The sequence below is a fragment of the Trichosurus vulpecula genome, chromosome 2, assembly GCF_011100635.1.
Source record: "Trichosurus vulpecula isolate mTriVul1 chromosome 2, mTriVul1.pri, whole genome shotgun sequence".
Lineage (NCBI taxonomy): Eukaryota > Metazoa > Chordata > Mammalia > Diprotodontia > Phalangeridae > Trichosurus > Trichosurus vulpecula.
In genome coordinates this window covers 336851016-336869745 of record NC_050574.1, presented here as the reverse complement: position 1 = coordinate 336869745, position 18730 = coordinate 336851016, and the positions used below count along the sequence as shown (strand labels likewise).

At 35.0% G+C, this 18730-nt stretch overlaps 1 protein-coding gene across 1 annotated transcript in view; it reads left to right on the top strand.

Annotated features, from left to right (window-relative positions):
• The window catches only part of STXBP5L (syntaxin binding protein 5 like), a 324117-nt gene that overhangs the window by 196691 nt on the left and 108696 nt on the right, over positions 1-18730 (top strand). The window contains exons 18-19 of the mRNA XM_036744107.1: positions 994-1145; positions 3106-3177. Coding sequence (XP_036600002.1) covers positions 994-1145; positions 3106-3177 — 224 coding nt within the window. The remainder of the gene's footprint in view (positions 1-993; positions 1146-3105; positions 3178-18730) is intronic.

Genomic DNA, 18730 nt, shown 5'->3' with positions numbered 1-18730 from the left:
ATGCAGGCTAGGAAATTAATTTGCCCAAATTCAACCACCTATAGGGAATACTTGACTAAGAAAGAGATTGGATTTTTTCCCAAAATCACACATTTGTTAGCAGTCTTAAACAAAGCATGTTAAACATGGAGAGAAAGAAAAGCTAGAAAATAGGGTGGTTGTAACATGTCTAATAAGGATATTTGCCCAGCTGAGCTTTGTGTTACCTACCACCTGTCAGGGGACATGAAGGCTGTACCCTTTAATAAAACTGAACCCAGCTGAAGAGCAAACAAGGGAGTCAAGTCAAGCATTTAGTGTAAATGAGTTATGGTTTTGCTTGCTGTGTCTCTGACTTTCTATTCAGTGCCAAAACCATAAATATTTCAAATGGTGATTTTTGTGCTTTTCATCCAAAATCCTATATTAAATATATATGGTCTCTGAGGGACAATTTGAATGATGTTCAGCTAGCAAATAAGCATTTGGGTTTTATATTGAATAAAAGGCATCTAATTACTATTGCCATAAACAATAAATATCTATTAAAGACAAGGGACCTTTCTGACATTAATTGAAACGCTACCTACTTGAATGATTATTGGCAAAACCATTTGAGCATTGGTATAAATGACAGAACTATGGCGCATATATAACTGTAGACCACACTCCAATTTTGAAGTGGATAATCAGAGCAGTTCAAAATCCGAACAGGCTAATGTGCAGTGCCTAAGAGCAATTAAATTCTATGATACTTAAAGATAAATGGAAAAATCACCTTACTTCTCCTCCTTCCCTATATGAAACCCAGGCATCCTTCTTGGATTTTTCAACAGTGCATTTTCCTTTTAATGATAGTAAAAGAGGAATCATCTTATAGTCATGTTTAGATATCATTCATTCAATTACACCTTTTTTTAGTTATGTTATAAAGTAGTCTTATGTAATATTTTCATTTTCCTTGTTGGCATCTAAACACATTAGAGCCAAACTTTTCTTTTTCTTTTTTTTCAGTGTTGCATTTGGGAACTGCAATGGATTGGCTGTTGTGGATTTTATGCAGAAGACAGTGTTGCTAAGCATGGGAACTATTGACCTATACAGATCAAGCGATCCATACCAAAGACAGCCAAGGTCTCCTCGAAAGAACAAGCAGTTCATTGCAGGTAGGAGATAAGCCATAATGGTTGTGGGTTTGATTCATTTCTTTTCTTTTCCTTTCTTGTCTTTGATGCTTTTGAAATGCATGACAACCTATCAGCCAACATAATTTATGTAATTTCAATAACTAAAATTAGGGAAAAACACTGTCATAGCTAAGGTTTTATATTTCAATATTATATTGAGGTCAATAAATACCTTCTATCCTTTAGTCCTTGAGAAATAATTGAAACCATGGATATGTTATAAAGTGTGTTGTAGGTCAAGTAAATTAGTTGATTTTCTCATCAAAAACCTTAATGTTTAATTAGGATTTAAACAGCTAAACCTGAAACCACACAGTGTTAAACTTCTAAATTACTTAAAAATATCCTCATGTTTGACTGAATTTTTCAACCTTCATCCAAGTATCTCACATTGCATGAGCACAGTTGGAAGTTTTAAACATATTTTTCCAAATGACAGAAATTTTCTGCAAACTGACAGTTTTTAAAGGGAAAAATTCTGAAGAGCTGGCAAATGGAATACATCCCAGTGTATCCTGTTGATGATGCAACAAATCAACTAGTGTTGCATTTTTATATTTTAAAAAATGTCTGCCTTGCTTTCTATAAAAATCCAGTTGGCTACTGGAGCCCTTGCTCCAATATCTACCTATTCGGATTGCTGTCTTAAGAATAGCACTACTGTTGGATGTCTGTATTATTTTGCCATGGCATATGTGCCATAGTGACATCCAGAATTGCTATCAGAAAAGATAATTCTCTTGAAAGAATTCAAACATTTCTAAATTCCTTCTCCTTGTAAACCTTCTCCAACATTCTTCAAAGAATAGATTTAGGCTCTTCTTAATGCCTACAAAAATCTCTTTGGGTTTTCCATGTTCCTTGTGGTATTAATTTACACTGGGGCAGTGGGGACCACCAAACTATTGTAGAGTCAACTTTCTACTTTAGTTTCGAGGGGATACGAAAAGTTCTGAACAACTACAGAGGCAGGTTCAAGCTCTGCCATTATCTCTCAGTAGAAGAGAAGAGAGTTCTTGCCTTCAGTGTCATGAACTTACAAAAGTCACTATCATATTAAAAAAGCAGAGAACAAACTTTCTGAAAATTTGATGGGCATTTATAAAGTCATTAAAAAAAAAGTAAAGTCAAGAGTACAGGGGAATGGGGAATCCATGAATTCCACCAGGACCCCTGTAGGCCTGATAGAGTTGTCTGGAGTAGCAAATTAACTGACAACATTAAACTAAGCAATGGCCTGAAAAATTACCACCTTTGCCCACAGAACTTAGTCTTAAGACCATATTAAATAAAACATAACTGTTCAGAAGATAAGTAATGATAATTTAATTAAATTTCAACATTTGGGGATTTAAGAATTAACCTTTGTGGTTAGAATAAAACCTTTTGGTAATAATAAATCTTTTGTTGCAATTATAAAATACCGACTAGGTCTATAACTTTGGAGAAAATTTTGGATGAAATTAGAAAAATCCTATTTAGCAGGCCATTTATGGAGAATATATTATTTTAAAAAAATCAATTAAAACTGAAATCCCTGAGTTATTTTTTAATTTTAACTTCTGTAAAGATTAGCTCAGAGTCACTTTTACATCAGGAAAAGGGTTTTTTTGTTTGTTTGCTTTTTACACATAGGTTATAATCTAAACAATGTACTATGCAGAAATATATACTGAGGGGCTTTGATTTTTTTCTGCATCAAAATTATTCAGCTAAGCAATACTTCAACTGCTTTCCTACCATCCATCGCCTCTTAATTTTTTAAATTAATTTACTTTCTTAAATATCTCTTTTCTGACCTGATTACCAAACTTGCTGCAGTGTCTTCACCTTGGCTGTTGTAGATGCTGGTTATGACATCACTTAATTTCCACTTTAGATTGTTTCTCTCTCTTTTCTCTGCCTGCTGCTGATGCTGGTGTTCTGGCATGTTCCAAAGACAACTTTTGCATGCGTGGCCTGTCTAACTTTTATCCAGATTTAACGAAACGGATCCGTACTTCCTATCAGAGTAAGTTCTATAAAGGTTAGGCAAACCGCTTTCATAATGCTCATATTGTGCTTGAGTTAAAACTGTACATCTGTGCTTAATAATGTGTTTCTTTAAACACATTCAGCGTGCTTGCGTATTTTTTGTTTTCTTATGGAAGTGTAAAATGCTCATTTTGAATAATAAAGTTATTCCACAAGTACTTTAAAAACATTAACGTTATGTGCCTGGTGATTCTTATCCATTATTTCAGTGTTTGTTCTGAAACATACAGTTTGTGCTATCCTTATTCCACCAGTGCTGTGTCAGCATCTTTCGTTTAAAGAGGGAGAGCCCTTACAAATAATGGACTAGTTATGTCAGCAGTAATGGTAGTTGACTAGTCTCTTATACCCTGAACTATAAAAATGGTAACACAGCAGTGAGGAATAATGGAAAAGCTATTGGCTGAGAACAGGAAAATTGATGATATTTGCTCTGGCACTCATTAGCTGCGTAATTTTGGGAAAGTCATTTATCTTTTCTAAACCTCTCTCCTTTTAAGTAAAAGAATTAGACTAGATGATCTCTAAGGTACTTTCCAGCTCTGAAATTCTCTGATTCTAAAGGAATCAACTTTTTAAATGTATTTGATCCTTCTAATTTGTGTTGTTGGCCATTTAGCTCCCATGGGTTTTTAATTATCTGATGCAAATGACTCACAGATGTATGTATCAAGCCCTAGTCCTTCTCTTAAGCTCCAGTCCTGCAATGCCAGCCACCTTTTGGACATTTTAGACTGGTTGTCCAGGAGATATCTCAAACTCAACATATCTCAAACAGATTCATTATCTTTCCCCCCAAATCCACCCCTTTAATGAACATTCCTATTTCTTTTGAGGACATGTCCATTCTTCCAGCCTCCTGAGCATTCATGACCTAAGCTTCATCCTCAATTCCTCTCCTCACATTTGACAAATCTTATAATTTCCACTTCTACACCATCTCTCAAATCCAACCTCTTTTCTCTACTTACACAGCTTCCACCTTAGTTTGGGACCTCATCACTTCTCACTCAGACTGTTGAAGTGACCTTTTAATTTATCACCCTATTTCATTTCTCTTGATTGCATTATCTTTCAGTTGATTATCCTGACTGAAGTCATTCTAATTCATCCTCCACACATCTTCTAATGTGATTTTCTTTAAGGTCTGACCATGTTACTCTCCTCATTAAATTTCAATGACTCCCTGTTTCCTTGATGACAGAATGTAAACTCTGGGGGTTTTTTAAGCCCTTTACAAACTACTCCTAATCTATCATTCCAGCCTCATTGTAATTTACTCCTCTTTCTGCCTTAAAACCTATCTAACTGGTCTCCTTTCCATTCCTTACACATAGCAACCCATCTCTCAGTTCCATGCCTTTGTGTAGATTGTCCCCCATGACTAGAATTCATTTCCTCTTCACCTTCACCTCATAGAATCTCTTCACCCCCTTCAAGACTTAGCTGAAGCATAACCTCCTTACAGCATCTTTCCTAGTCCTTCCCCTCCTCCTATCATTATCCTCTCTCCCCTTATCAAATATAAACTCCTTGAGAGCTGGAATTATCCAATTTTTTTTTGTCTTTGTGTCCCTAATGTCTAGCACAGTGCCCGATACATAGTAGGTGTTTGGTAAATGCTTCTTGGTTGGTTAATTTAAAAATATATTTCCATATCCCTCTTAAGCCAATATTACCATTCATCACCTTAACTGTGTGAATTAAGGTTTTAAAAAAAGGTATAGAGTAATTTTGACATAAAAAAGAATATGCATACAAAAGGCCTGAATTGGATTAAGCTATTCTAGAACTTGGAGAATCTTCAACATTTGGGGACCGCTTATGCCATCAGTAAGAAGTTTCAATTAAAACATTAAATTATCACTCAAATGTAATGAATGTTACTGTTTTTTCAAACCCTAATGCCAGCTCTTTGGGGCCAGGGGGTGCAGACTTACATTAATGCACTTGAGTAGTAGTAGAACTACATAGAATATGTATTTTATTGCCATTGGTTAGGTCTAGTCTAGCCTATTGCATAAAGAGGAATCACTGAAAGAAAAGGTGTCTCTGAATATGGTAGTTGTGTAGGCACTTGAATGATGCGGGAAAGTCCCTTCCTTTTCTCTAGAGTATAGCAAGAATAACAAGAAGGTGACCAGAAGGCCATTGCGGTAATTTAAGTGAGATGTAATGGGGCCTTAAAGTAAGGTGGCAGCAGCTATGTGAGTAGAGAGGAGGAAGAGGAGCTGTATTTGAGAGATGCTATACAAGTAAAAATTGCAGAGTAGTCATTGCCTATAAAGGCAAGGAAGCCAAGAGTGTGGCTGCTCCTGGTCTAGAAACCAAAACTACTGAAGATGTAGATTTAAGCATTAAAGGCTAGTTTACCTCTGAAATTAAGTGCTGGGATTGAAGTCACCACCATTAGGAAGCTAGGATATGGTGAACCTCCCTTTTATAGAAGAGCCTAGTATGGGCCCATGCTGTTGGGAAATGGGAGGGGAAATGGTTGGAGACTTGAGTTTTAAGTAGGGAGCCATTCACTAAAAATAGCATGAAGAAAAGTAGAAATATCTTCCTAGAAACCTGGAGCACAAGCCTACAGAATATATGTGGCTACAGCACACACCTGTGAAGCAGCAGCTTAGCTACCTTCATCTTCTGGTGATGTCATCAACATACATCGTTGGGCCTGCATATCTGTACTAGGTATTTTGTTACTGTGCTGGGCATAGCATCTCCACTATACATCTACACATTGTCTTTGCTGAGTCACTGCTCATGTTGTGAGCATCCATCTGCTATCAGCCTCTGAGATTCATTTATTCAGGACCATCTGCTGGTCATTGAGGCTCCTGTCTATTAAGGGGAAGTGAACATAAAGCCTCTCTCTCGTAATAGAAGGCTCACTATTTCTTAGTCATCCTCGTGAGGCTATGGTCCACCATACCCAGCCAAAGGGTAGCTTATCAAAAGCCAGACAGAGTGTCCTTGAGTTAAGATTGTCTCTTTGCTCTCAGCCTTCTTTGCCGGGTGCTAAATTGAAGTCCATTGCCCAGATAATTAACTGACTTGGGGTTTAAAATTCCATACAACTTCCATTTGTCTCTTGGAGATATTGTGTGCCCTCTTAACATCATTTTTGTGCCTTACCAATGAAACCACACAGGACCTGTGTAGAAGCTGAAGATACAGGGTCTACTTCATACCCAAGATCCTCTCAGAATTGTCATACAAATGAATCTGAGCAAGCACAAAAGTTAAACTAAGAGTACAAGGATACAAGATTCTTGTATTCCCCTTATATATCTGTTAGCAGCAAAAATGGACAAAACAAAAACTCTTCCTATTATGCTATAATTTGGCCTATACAGAATCTTAGCCTTTAATTTCATCCTATAAACAAACCTACCTTATCAAAAATATTATTTAGAAAGTGCTTTGAAACTTGAGTGTTATATAAATGTGAACTACTTGTTACTTAATGTGCTTATTAAATACCTCTTCCCAATAAGTCTCCATGACCTGGCAGAGGCACACAAACTAAACAGCCTGACCCAGTAGCTTATGTCTGAGATGCATATAAGGATTCCTGTCCTGCCCCAAAGAATTTACTGGCATACCTCCACCCCTGCTCATCCTTCCCCTTGTGTCAATAAATGGTAGTCACTGATTCTCCCCACACACTCAAGCTGGAAAGGAGTTGAGATAGAATTAGGCTGCCTTCTGCCTTTAGGTTAGAGACCCCAAGGCTTAAGAAAATGTGTCCAGAACACCCACATATCCTTCCCTCAAACCTACAAGAAAGAACAAAAGATGATTCTTCTTATCTGTGGCAGAAAAATGAGAGCCAAGGGAGAAATGGAGGCAGGAGACCAATGGGATCGCTGCCCATAGGCCTGAAGGAGAAGGGATTGAAGCCTACCTGAAGCCAGTTCTGTCCCCTAAGAAGCTATTCGTAACAGGTTCAGAGGCCAGGGAAAATGAAATTTCCCAATGTGGGAGGAGGCTGAGGCAGGCTAACAGTCCAGCCTCAAAGGTATGCCACTGAGAAGTGGAAGAAGTCAGAAAATAAGTGATGCAGGAATATTAAAGAAAAAAAGGCTGAAACACCAAAGATTTGGGAGGGAAAAAATTTAATGAAGAACCTAGAATATAAGCCAATAAATCAACTATATGAGGAGGAAGAATGAGTAATAAATCCTCAAAGTGATTACAAAGCTCTTCTAATAAATATTTCAAGAGAAAGGAAATTGAACCAGTGCCTGTTGAAATGCAGAACCATATTGAATCTTAAAAGATCATAAAACAAGAAGATACTACAGAATGGTTCAACAGAGAAATGGAAACAATAAGAAAAAATTCCAAAAGGAAAAATAGGAGAACTCTGAGCTTTCACAACAGAAATAATTAGCAGATTAGAAAAACATGGATCCCTAGTGGCTAATTTCTCTAAAGACACAAAATAATGAACCATAGGTTTGGAAAAAATATGAAATAAAGGCCAATGGCAGGAAAAAAAAAGCAAAAGTCAAAAACATTAGAACACATGATCTCTATGTAACACATACTATGGGGTGACTATCCTAATTTACAATCACACTGATGTCAAGTCCCCAGAGTTTGGCTACTGTGTTTTCTCAGGGTTCTCGGATGTTGCCTTGGAGGGGTAGTCCTAGAGGATTTGGGGGTATTATTCTAATACTATAGCTCCTAAATTCCACTAATGTGCTTCCCCTCATGACTGTTAGTTGATATCAATTAGTCAGTCAAACAGCTTTTAGAAATGAGTATTTGCTGTGGCAGTACAATTAGTACAAACAACTCCCCCCACCAAAAGTCTGAAACCTCCTTCTGCCTCAAGTCAATCTAGGCAGGGTAAAGTGGGCTCAAGCTTAAAGACCTCATTTTCAAAGGTCCAACTCACAGCTCCTAGAAGTCTTTTTGTTGGAATTCTCAAGATGTCCCTCTTAGGTAATATAATGTAATTTTTCTGTTGGATTCATTGTGCGACCTTAAATTTGTATACAGTCTGTCCTTGTTTCCTGTACATAAACTGCTTCCAGCAGCTGCTGTTCTAGGGATACTGGTAGGACATCATTGAAAAGTTCTAGTCCTTTGGCCTTCCAAAGTTCCCAGGCCCTCCCCTGAGGACCAAGGGGCTAAGTGGTTGGAGGAAGAGGAGGTATTTTCCTTTCCCCTCAAGTGATTACTTCTCAGGGGGTTAGCTAGAATGCCCTTTCCTATGCTGCCAGACATTCAAGTATCTCAGGCCCAAACTGATGTAATTGTTTATATAGTCCCCAGAACCCTAGGCCCTCAGACAATCTGAGCAAACCTCCTGTTGAAACTGTGGAGTTATATAGACCTTGTTTATACCTAAAGGTCAATCAATATGTGATTTCACCTGATAAATGTAACAGGGCATGGCATCTTATCATTTGCTGTAAAAGACTGATTTACTCAATTGACAATTACTTTTACATTTCTACAAAGAAAAGCACTTCACCTTGAAGACAAGATTCACAGAGACAATTAAGGATAATAGGTCTCTCAGAAGCACATCACAAAAAAATCGATGTTATACTGCAGAAAATAATACTAGAAAAAAAATAAACAAAACTTCTGAATACAAAAAACAAAGTACCGATCAAAAGAATCAACAGAACAACTCCAAGAGGGAAAAGCCCTCTTCTTTAAACTCCAGGGCAGACAATGGTCAGATATAATGATTCCATTGGCAAACAATAAATTTTATGAAGAACAAGGAGAAATACCATCAAATAGCACAAGACTACTCCATACTCACTATAAATCACAGGAGAGAATGGAATAATGTGTTCTTAAAAGCAAAGGAATGAGCTCAAGATACAACCCAAAATGATATGCCATGCAAACCTGAGCCTAATTGGAAAAAAAAATAGATATTTACTAAGAGCAAAGCATTTGAAGCATTCCTAGAATGGGGAGGAGGGTGTTAAGATGTGAGCATTATATTTGACTTGTGAACACCCCAACAATTAGAAATACAAGAAAAGAAGATCTTCCAAGAAAAGAACAAGTAATGAAATAAATTGCCCCATTTTAGAGATTCATTTTATAAAGAGAAAGAATGATATGTTGGGTTAAAAAAAAGAGGAATTGTCAAGAATTTGGTTTTTTTTCTTAAATTACACATGGTGATAAAGAAGAAATCAGAACTTAAACAGGAAAATTGATGTTAAAAGAACCAAACTAAAACACCATAGGGCAAAGCCCACAACCTACTTACATTGGAGAAGAGAATAGTACATTAATAGGTAGAAGGGAGATGGGGAACAAAGGAGATGTTAAGAACCCTTTTAAGTCCATGGGTAGACGGCAAAGGGATGATGACTATAACAGTCTTTTAGCAAGAAGAGGGCTTCTTCTAGGAGAATGGGAGATGTGTCACAAGGAAGTGATTAAACATGGTGAAAAGAAGGTTAATAATACACACGAAAATCACTTCTTCTGAGAGAATGTTATACCTCTATGAACAGCATCCTGCCTTTGGAAAAGGTAAATCAGAGCTTCTAGAAATAACTGGCACTCTGAAGGGTGGGAAGACATGAACCTAGAGATAAGGTCATGTGGCCATTTTGAAGAAGAATGATCGGGGGAAGGTAGTGGAATGAATTGGAATGTACAATTGGTGACATAAGGCAATTTAAAGAAGGAATAAAGATATAGGCCATAAATTCAGAGAACAAAAGTTCACAACAACTAGAAGGAAAGATAATTAATGAAAAGAACAAGATAAAACGATCCTTCTTTGATAAAGGTATAAAACAAGCTAATAAATATGTTAGTGGGGATAAAGAATAGGAACGATTTTGAACCAATCACTTAACTGAGAGGGAGGATATAAAAGAGAAAACAGGGGAAGAGTGAAATTACTAAGAAGAGAAAAAAATAATTTTAAAAATTAAATGATTTAGGTAAAGTATTTAATCAGGGAAAGTGTTGAAAATGAGGAGAATGGTGGGGGTCGCATCAAAATAGTTTAAGCAAAACTGATTGTAGAGATAAGGTCCTAATGTAAAAAAAGGGGGGAGGGTGGACAAAACTATTCTTTAAAAGAAGGCACTACTAGAAACAAATGGAGGAAAATAGAAGCCTAAGTGTCGTAACTTTAGATGTCAATAGATTAAACAATCCAATAAAAAGAGAGTGGAACTCTGGATAAGAAAACAAAACTATAATCTCTCATTTTAACAAAAAAAAAATCTATCTAAAAAGCAAAGATATAGATAGAATCAAAATAAGAGGCTGAAACAAAATTTACTATGCAGTTAAATCAGTAAAAGTAAGAATTGAAATCATGCTATCAGACAAGGCAGAAATTACAGTTCACTACATTAACAGATAAAGAAATTATATTATGCTTAGAGAAACCACAGACAACAAACCAATGGCAATATTAAACTTATTGTCAAAATATCTAAATTCATAAAGTAAAAACTTAACAAATTATGAAAAAGACAAACAATAATAGGATACTTTAATGTAACTCTCTTAATTGGACAAATCATACAGAAAGATTTTTTAACACAGTAATATATAATGGAACAAATTATTATAGAATTAAGAGCTTAAAGATTTGTGGCATCTTCCGAATGGGACTACTTAATAATATACCTATTTTTTAAGCACACATGGCACTTTTGCAGAAATGTACTGTTATTAAAGTATATAAAATTACAAATAAATGCAAAAAGTGAGAATAAGAAGTACAATTTATAGATTACAGTGAAATAAAAAATGTAATCAATTCAGGGAACCCAAAAAATATGCAGACTTAAATGGAGGCTTAATAATTAAATCCTAAATAATACATAAGCCAAAATACAAATCCATAAATAATTAAAAATGATGTGAAAGAATCAGAATCATGAGGTGAACTGCAATTAAATCAGTCATGGGGGAGGCGAGAAGAGAACTGTCCCTATATGCATACATTAACAAAAAAAATGGAAAAAGATGATTCATGAATTTAATATGAATTTTTAAAACTGAACCAACAAATAAACCCAAAATAAACATCAAAGAAATCTTGAAAATTAAAGAAATAAGTAGAAGCCAAAAATGCTCTAGAACTGATAAGCAAAGCTTTTTCTTTAAAGACTAAAAAAAAATTGTTAAGTCTAGATAACTCAATTAAAAAGGTGATAGATCAAATTAACAAAATAGAGAAGTGAGAAAATAAAATTATGCAAACATAAAAGAAATAAAAAATAATTATTAGACTCTATACATTTATATTCTAACAAAATTAAGAACTTTAAGGAAATGGCAGAGTAAATTAGTACATATATATATATACACATATATATGAAATATCCAAACTAACAGAGCAGCAAATAGAGTTCTTAATTCAATCTCATAGAAAGTTGAACTAGCTAGAAATTATTTATCTCTATTGCCCATCAAAACATTCTTGACCTAGATGGATTTACAGAAAATTCCATCAAACATTTAAAGAACAATTAATACTTATGCTATACAACTTATTTTCAAAAATTGAGAAAAAAATCTCTACCAATCTCTTTTTCAAACAAATATAGAATAAAGAATTGTAGACAATATTATTAGGAAGTAGCATTTCAAAATTTTTAAATAAAATCCTGGCAAAAACACCAGAGAAATCTATCCAAAAATTATTGATTATGATCATGTTGGATTTATTCAAGGATATAATGATGGTTCAGCATTAGAAAAACAATTAACAAAACCATATTACAACAAAAACATCTAAAACTACATTATTATGTCAATAGATGAGGAAAAAGCTTTTGGAAAAAGTATAATTCATTCATACTTTTAAAAACCTCCACAAAAAACAGTTCCAGAGGAATCATTTTTAACGTGTTAAAAATATCTAGCAGTATGTGGAATTAGGGAAAAACTAGAAGCTTTCCCAATAAATACAGGAGTAAAGCAAGGTTGTTGCTCCCTTTCCCCATTATTATTTCAGTCAACCAGTCAACAAACATTTCCTAAGCATCTACTATGTGTCAGGCACTGTGCACTGGGGATGCAAATACAAAAAAAGACAGTTCCTCCCTTTAAGGAGCTTATCTAATAGGGTAAGACAACACACAAAAGGTAGCTAAAAAATAATGAATAAGGAAAAAGAGATGGCACCTAACAAAGTAAAACAGCTGGGAGGGAAATTAAGAGAAGCTGACCTGTGGGCCCTTCTTAAGTGGAGGTTTGGGGAGTAGCTCCCCTTTCTCTTTCTAATCAGAGAGGTCCCAGAGGCAGAGGATACTGAGGAGTATGATCACCAAGGCTGATGGTATCTTGCAGAATGCTGAAGTTCCTGGTGGCATGATGAAGTCCAAAGGAGTGCAATCAGATGGGAAATTAATTATTTGAATGAACTATTTTATCTAGTTCTAAAAATACTAGCAATGACAATAAGACAAGAGATAGAAATTAAAGGCATATTGTCAAAGAGAAGACAAACATGAATTAGTGGATGATATAATGATTTGCTTAGAAAATCTTTGTTGGAAGAAAACATAATAATTGGTACAATTAACAGCTTCAGTAACTTTCAGGCTACAAAATACTCCCCCCTAAAAAAAAAATTCCCAGCATTTCTACAGTATAATAACAAATTCAGGATCTCATTCAAAATAACTATAAAATGCATAAAATATTTGGCAGTCTATCAAAGTGCGATCAATACTTAAATAGATTCAATTATAAAACCCTCCTTAAAGAACTAAAAAACAACATAAATAATTGAAAAAATATTCATTGTTAGTAGCTGGGCCAAATCAGTAAACAAAAACAAAAACACAACAATCATTAATTTACAGATTTAATACTGTATCAATTAAACTACCAAATAAAATGAAATAAATGTAACATAAAATAATGTAAAATTTACTTGGAAGAACAAAAGATCTAGACTATCAGGGACAATAATGGAAAAAAATGAAGAATTGAAGGGGAAATAGTACTTTCAGACCTCAGACTCTATTATAAAATGGCAATTATCAAAAACATTTGGTACTACTTTAAAAAATGGGAAAGCGGATCAATGAAACCAATTAGACAGTGAAGAACAGAAATATTTCAACTCAGTTATCTAGTGTTCGATAAACCCTGAAACATAAATAACATAGGGAGGAAAACTCCTTATTTTAAAATTACTGCTGAGGAAACTGGAAAGCAGAAATTAGGTTTAGACCTACACCTTATTCCATATACCATAATAAATTCAAAACAGATATAAAATCTGGATATTTAAGATTATCTCATGAAAAACTTAGAAAAGAAGCAGATCAAATATGATTCACAGCTATGGGAAAAGAGGGAGTTCTAAACCAAACAAATAATAGAGTCAAGTGCAAAAGATAAAAGAGATGCTTTTAATTATGTGAAAGTGAAAAACTTCTGTGCAAGCAAAACTAATTTATCTAGAATTGGAAGGGAACTGTTCAACTGAGGGAAAGATCTTTATCTTAAACATATTAAATAGGGGCCTGATAGCCAAGATATGTGGACAGCTAGAAGACCAAAAGCTATTCCCCAGTAGATAGGTGTTCATAACATATGAACAAACAAGTCTCAAAAACTGCAAACTATTAACAACCATATGGAATAATGTATCAAATAACTAATAATAAGAAGAATGCAAATCAAACTAATCGTTAGATTTCACCTCACATTCTAGCAAAGATGGAGGGGTTGTGAAAAGACAGGCACAGTAATGCATTGTTGGTAGAGCTGTGAATTGGTACAACCTTTCTACATAGCAATTTGGAATTATGCAAATAAGTGACTCAATGTCCCTATTTTTGCCCAGATATTCCACTACTGGCATATTGTTTAAGAAGATCAGTAACCAAACAAAATATCCTATATATACCAAAGATACGTATGGAAGCACTATTTGACTTCTTGTTAAGGTTTGAAAAATGCTTTACATAGATTATTTCATTTGATCTTCAACAACCCTGTGAGGTTGGCATTATTATTATCCTTGTTTTACAAATAAGAAAACGGGCAAGGCAGATCCTAAAATGTTCATACTGGGTAGGCCCAGGTGCCTTGATATCTGGATGCAGATTGAAATGTAGTCTAGGACTGACTAGATATAATGGGTTGAGGTGAGTTTTCATTTACTCACCAATCAAGACAGCTCACCCCCAGAGTGAATTCCAAAAGCTGAGTCAATTAATTCCTTTGGGATGAAAATGAGAAGGGGACAGGGGATTGTTCTTTGAAATTCCTGGCTAGAAAGTTGTTATTTTTCATGGGGAAAAGGCGGACAACTCTGTAGCAGATGGTGAGATCCCCACATTGGGTAGGCCCTAGTGTCTAAGTGTCTACATGGAATATGAGGGATTGTCTGAAGTTGGATATGTTTCAGCTTTTCAATATCCTTCCTGAAATGTGACACCAGATATTTCCATTATGGTTTGACCGGGGCGAGTGCAATAGAACTAATTGTGTCTCTTATTCTGAATAATAACAACAAAACATGATCATATAAATGGATACTGAAAAGCCTTGAGCAAAATTCATTATGCATTAACAAAAAGCACTAAAAAGTACTGAATTAGAAGTTTTTCTTAATGTGCTCAAAAGTATTTGAATGACTTAAGAGCAACTATTATTTATAATGGAATAATATGAAAAGTTTTTTAATCAGTTCAGGGACAAAAAAGCATACCACTGTCTCTACTATAATGTAGCTATATGCTAACTATAGCAATAATACAAGAAAGACAGATCAAAGGAATGAGCACTAGCAAAGAAGAGGAAGACTATCCCTATTTGTAGGTATTACATTGGTTTCATTGGAAAATCCTTGACAGTTAATGAAACAAAAAGCAATTGAGTTAATTAATAGGTTCAGCAAATTAGCAGAATGTAAGATAAATCCACAAAACGGATAAATATTTCTATGCATTACTAACAAAAGCAAGAAGGAAAAAACATCAATTTAAGATAACTACAAAATTCATTAAATATTTAGGAATAAAACCTATCAAGATAGACTTAGGACTTAAATCTACAAAATAATAATTATAGAAATAACACAATAAAAGTTAGAAATCTACACAAATTAATGTATAGATTTAGCACTATATCAATTAAATTACCAAGGTAGTCCTTTATAAAATTACGCAAAATAGCAACAAAATTAACTCTTCTGATCCTAAGCAGTGTTCTTTATTTAACATGGCCTAAAACCATATTGGCTGTTTTGATTTTCATGCCATACCTTGGTTCATATAGAACTTGTAGTCCACTTAACCTCCCACATATTTTTCAAATGCAAAAAAACCTACTATATAGCCACTTATCTGCCATCCTGTCCTTTTAATGTTTGTTTTTTTTGAACTTAAGAATAATACTTTGTATTTCTCCCTATTGAATCATCAAAGGCATTTCTTTTTGGTATTGAAGAAAAGCAAAAGAAGAGTTGAGGCATCATGCCTTCCTTTTTTGTCTATTATCAACATAATTCCATTCATCCTCAATAGATATCTAATCTCTCTACCTCCAGCAGAACCACAGCTCTGGCTATGTATGAACTGGGCTCATTCTTAAGGGCTTGCCAATAATTTTTTTTATTTGTGCCCCTAATTTAGGAACATTAGAATTTGGCTCATTTTGTCCCATTCCAGAGTTTCTTTTTGAAATTTTATCTCTTGAAGCCTCCTACAGTTTTCCTACCTATATCTCAGCAGATAACTTCTCCAGCTCTTCTAAGAAAATCAGGGCCCATCTATTGTGAGCTCACTCATGTCCCTTACCATGTGCCTCAAAGCCCCTACATATGTTTTACTCATTCTCTCCTCCATTGTAATCTCTGAAGAAGAGGTAACCCTTTTCTTTGTCAAAGCTAACCTCTCTATTAATTGAATTTTTTAAAAATTATTTGTTTTTAAGAATTTTTTTCTCTCCTTCCTACTTCCCCCATTGAACATTTTTAAAAGAAAAAAAACCCTCAACAAATAAGCATAGACTAGCACAATAAATACCCATTCACCACATCCAAAAAATGTGTGTCTCATCCTGCATTTTGAGTCTAATCCGTTTTCTGGCAATAAGAGGGTAGTATTCTTCATCTTCAGTGCTCTGTAATTGTGGTTTAACATTGCATTGACTAGAGTTCTAAATAGTCTTTCAAAGTTGTTTTTCTTTATAACATTGTCATTGTACAAATTGTCCTTTTCTCCTCACTTCAGTCTGTCTCTTCCATCATTTCTTATGGTTCAGTAATATTCTATCACAATCATATCTATCATAATTTGGTTAGCTATTTCCCAAAAAGAGATCACTGGCTTTGTTTCCAATGTTTTGCCGTTATAAAAAGAGCTCCTCTACATATTTTTTAACATATCGGGTCCTTTCCTTCTTTCTTTTATCTCTTTGGGGGATAGGCCTACTATTGGTATTGCTGGGACATGGTTCCAAATTGTTTTCCAGAATGGCTGGAGAAATTCGCAGCTCCCCAACAGTGCATTACTGTGCCTGTTTTCCCACAATCTCTCCAACATTTGCCACTTTCTCCTTTTGTCATCTTTGCCAGTCTAGTAGCCACCCCTTCTACTTGTGCCTTTGGTCTCGTCCTATTATTTTCCTTCTGGTAGTTTGTTCTATTATTTTTCTTTCTTTCATCTTTAATCTCTCTTTTTCTTTCATCTTGATTCTTTCTTTTTCTAATGTCCCCTTCCTTGATGCTTACAAATATGCTCAGGTCTTCTCCATCTTCTAATAAAAACTTTGCTTAATCATGACATTACATTTCTTCAACCAAATATCCTATATCTTTTCTCTTTTTCAGTGTCAAGAGCTTAGAGATGTCTTACTGCCTCCACTACCTTATTATTTACTCAACCCTATATAAACAGACTTCTGAAATCACCACAGTTCTGAAAATGCCCTCTCCAAACTTAACAGTGAACTCAACTACTCTTAGCTCTCATCTTCCTTGACTTCATCGGTATATTTTGATCCTGTTGACTACCCCTTCCTCCTAGATAATCTTTCCTCCCTTCATTTACCTAGAAAGAGAGTCTCTCCTGGTTCTTCTACCTGTCTGATTACTCCTATGCAGTTTTTTTTTTGTTGATTCATAGCCTACCTTCCACTCCCTGAGTATGTGTGTCATTCAAGACTCCCTCCTGTAGCCTGCTATAATCACTCTTAGTGAATTTTTCAAATCTAATGGCTTCAAGTATAATCTGTGTATAGATGACTCCCAGATCCATATAGCCAGCCCAAATCTTTAACTTCTGAATTCCAGACTCACAGTACTAGCTGCCTGCTGGAAATTCACCCCCTGTATGTCCTGCTGAAACTCTACATGTCCAAATTGAAATTCATTATCTTCTCTACCTCCCCCCAAAAACTCTTTTGATCTTAACTATGCCATCATCCTTCTAGCCACCCAGTTTTTGTAACTTAAAGTTACCCTTGCATGCATGTGTGTATATGTGCACTCGTGTGTGTGTGTAAAGAGGAAAAAATTTTGGTATGAAGGCACTAGCAGCTAGGGGATAAGGAAAAGCCTCATGCAGAGGGTATCATTTAAGCTGAGTTTTGAAAGAGACTAGGGATTCTCAGAGGCAAAGGTGAGGAAGTAGTCACTAACCACAGGGATGGCCAGTGCAAAGACTCTAAGAAGAGAGACTGAATGTCATGTATGAGGAAAAACAAGACCAGTTTGGCTTCACATTGAGTACATGAAGAAAAATAATGTATAATAAGCCTAGAAGACATCTCTCAGATAATTTCAGAATCAGTCCTTCATCACCCTTGAAAGTTTGTTGGTTCTTGGTCTATATCAGCTGCTTTTTTTATCTCAGTTTTCTTCAGTGTTGTTTCCACTTTCTAATTCAGCAAATTAAGGACTGTGATGTTAAAAGTTCTCACATGGTAATTCTACCATTTTTGATAATAAACGTTTTGTTATAAAAATCTTTACAGATCTTTTTTTCCATTTTTCATCTGTCTGCTTCTCCCAGTTTCATCCTTTTGGGATGACGTTACCTGGTTGGGTTTCTTGCTGAGCTTTCTTTAAACATGTTTTTCTCTCCACTGTTTCTTATTGTTTTATGAAGTGGTATTGCTCATAATCTTTCACTATTCTAGCTTTTACGACAAATGAGTTTATATTATAAACCATTGACTTTGGCTGTCATTTTTCTCTTTTGGCAAGGAGATCACTGAGGTTGTTTCTAGGCTCCTTTGTTTTCCCACTTATTACAATGGATTTTCATGGATTTAACATGTGTGAAGTTATTATAATCAATGTCAATGTCATTTTCTATTTTTAAAAATTAGTAACTGTTTAGATAGGTCAAGATTCAGTTGTTTTAATTATATGCCACATCTTTTTTCTCATTTTATACTTTTTCTAATTTCACACTTATTTTCATCTCTCCTTTCATAGGCCAGTGTTCTAATTGCACACAGATGGCTTATTCAATAATAAGTTGTCTCCTATTTAAATATAATAAATTTCTTTCCTTTTTGGATGATGTTATTTGGAT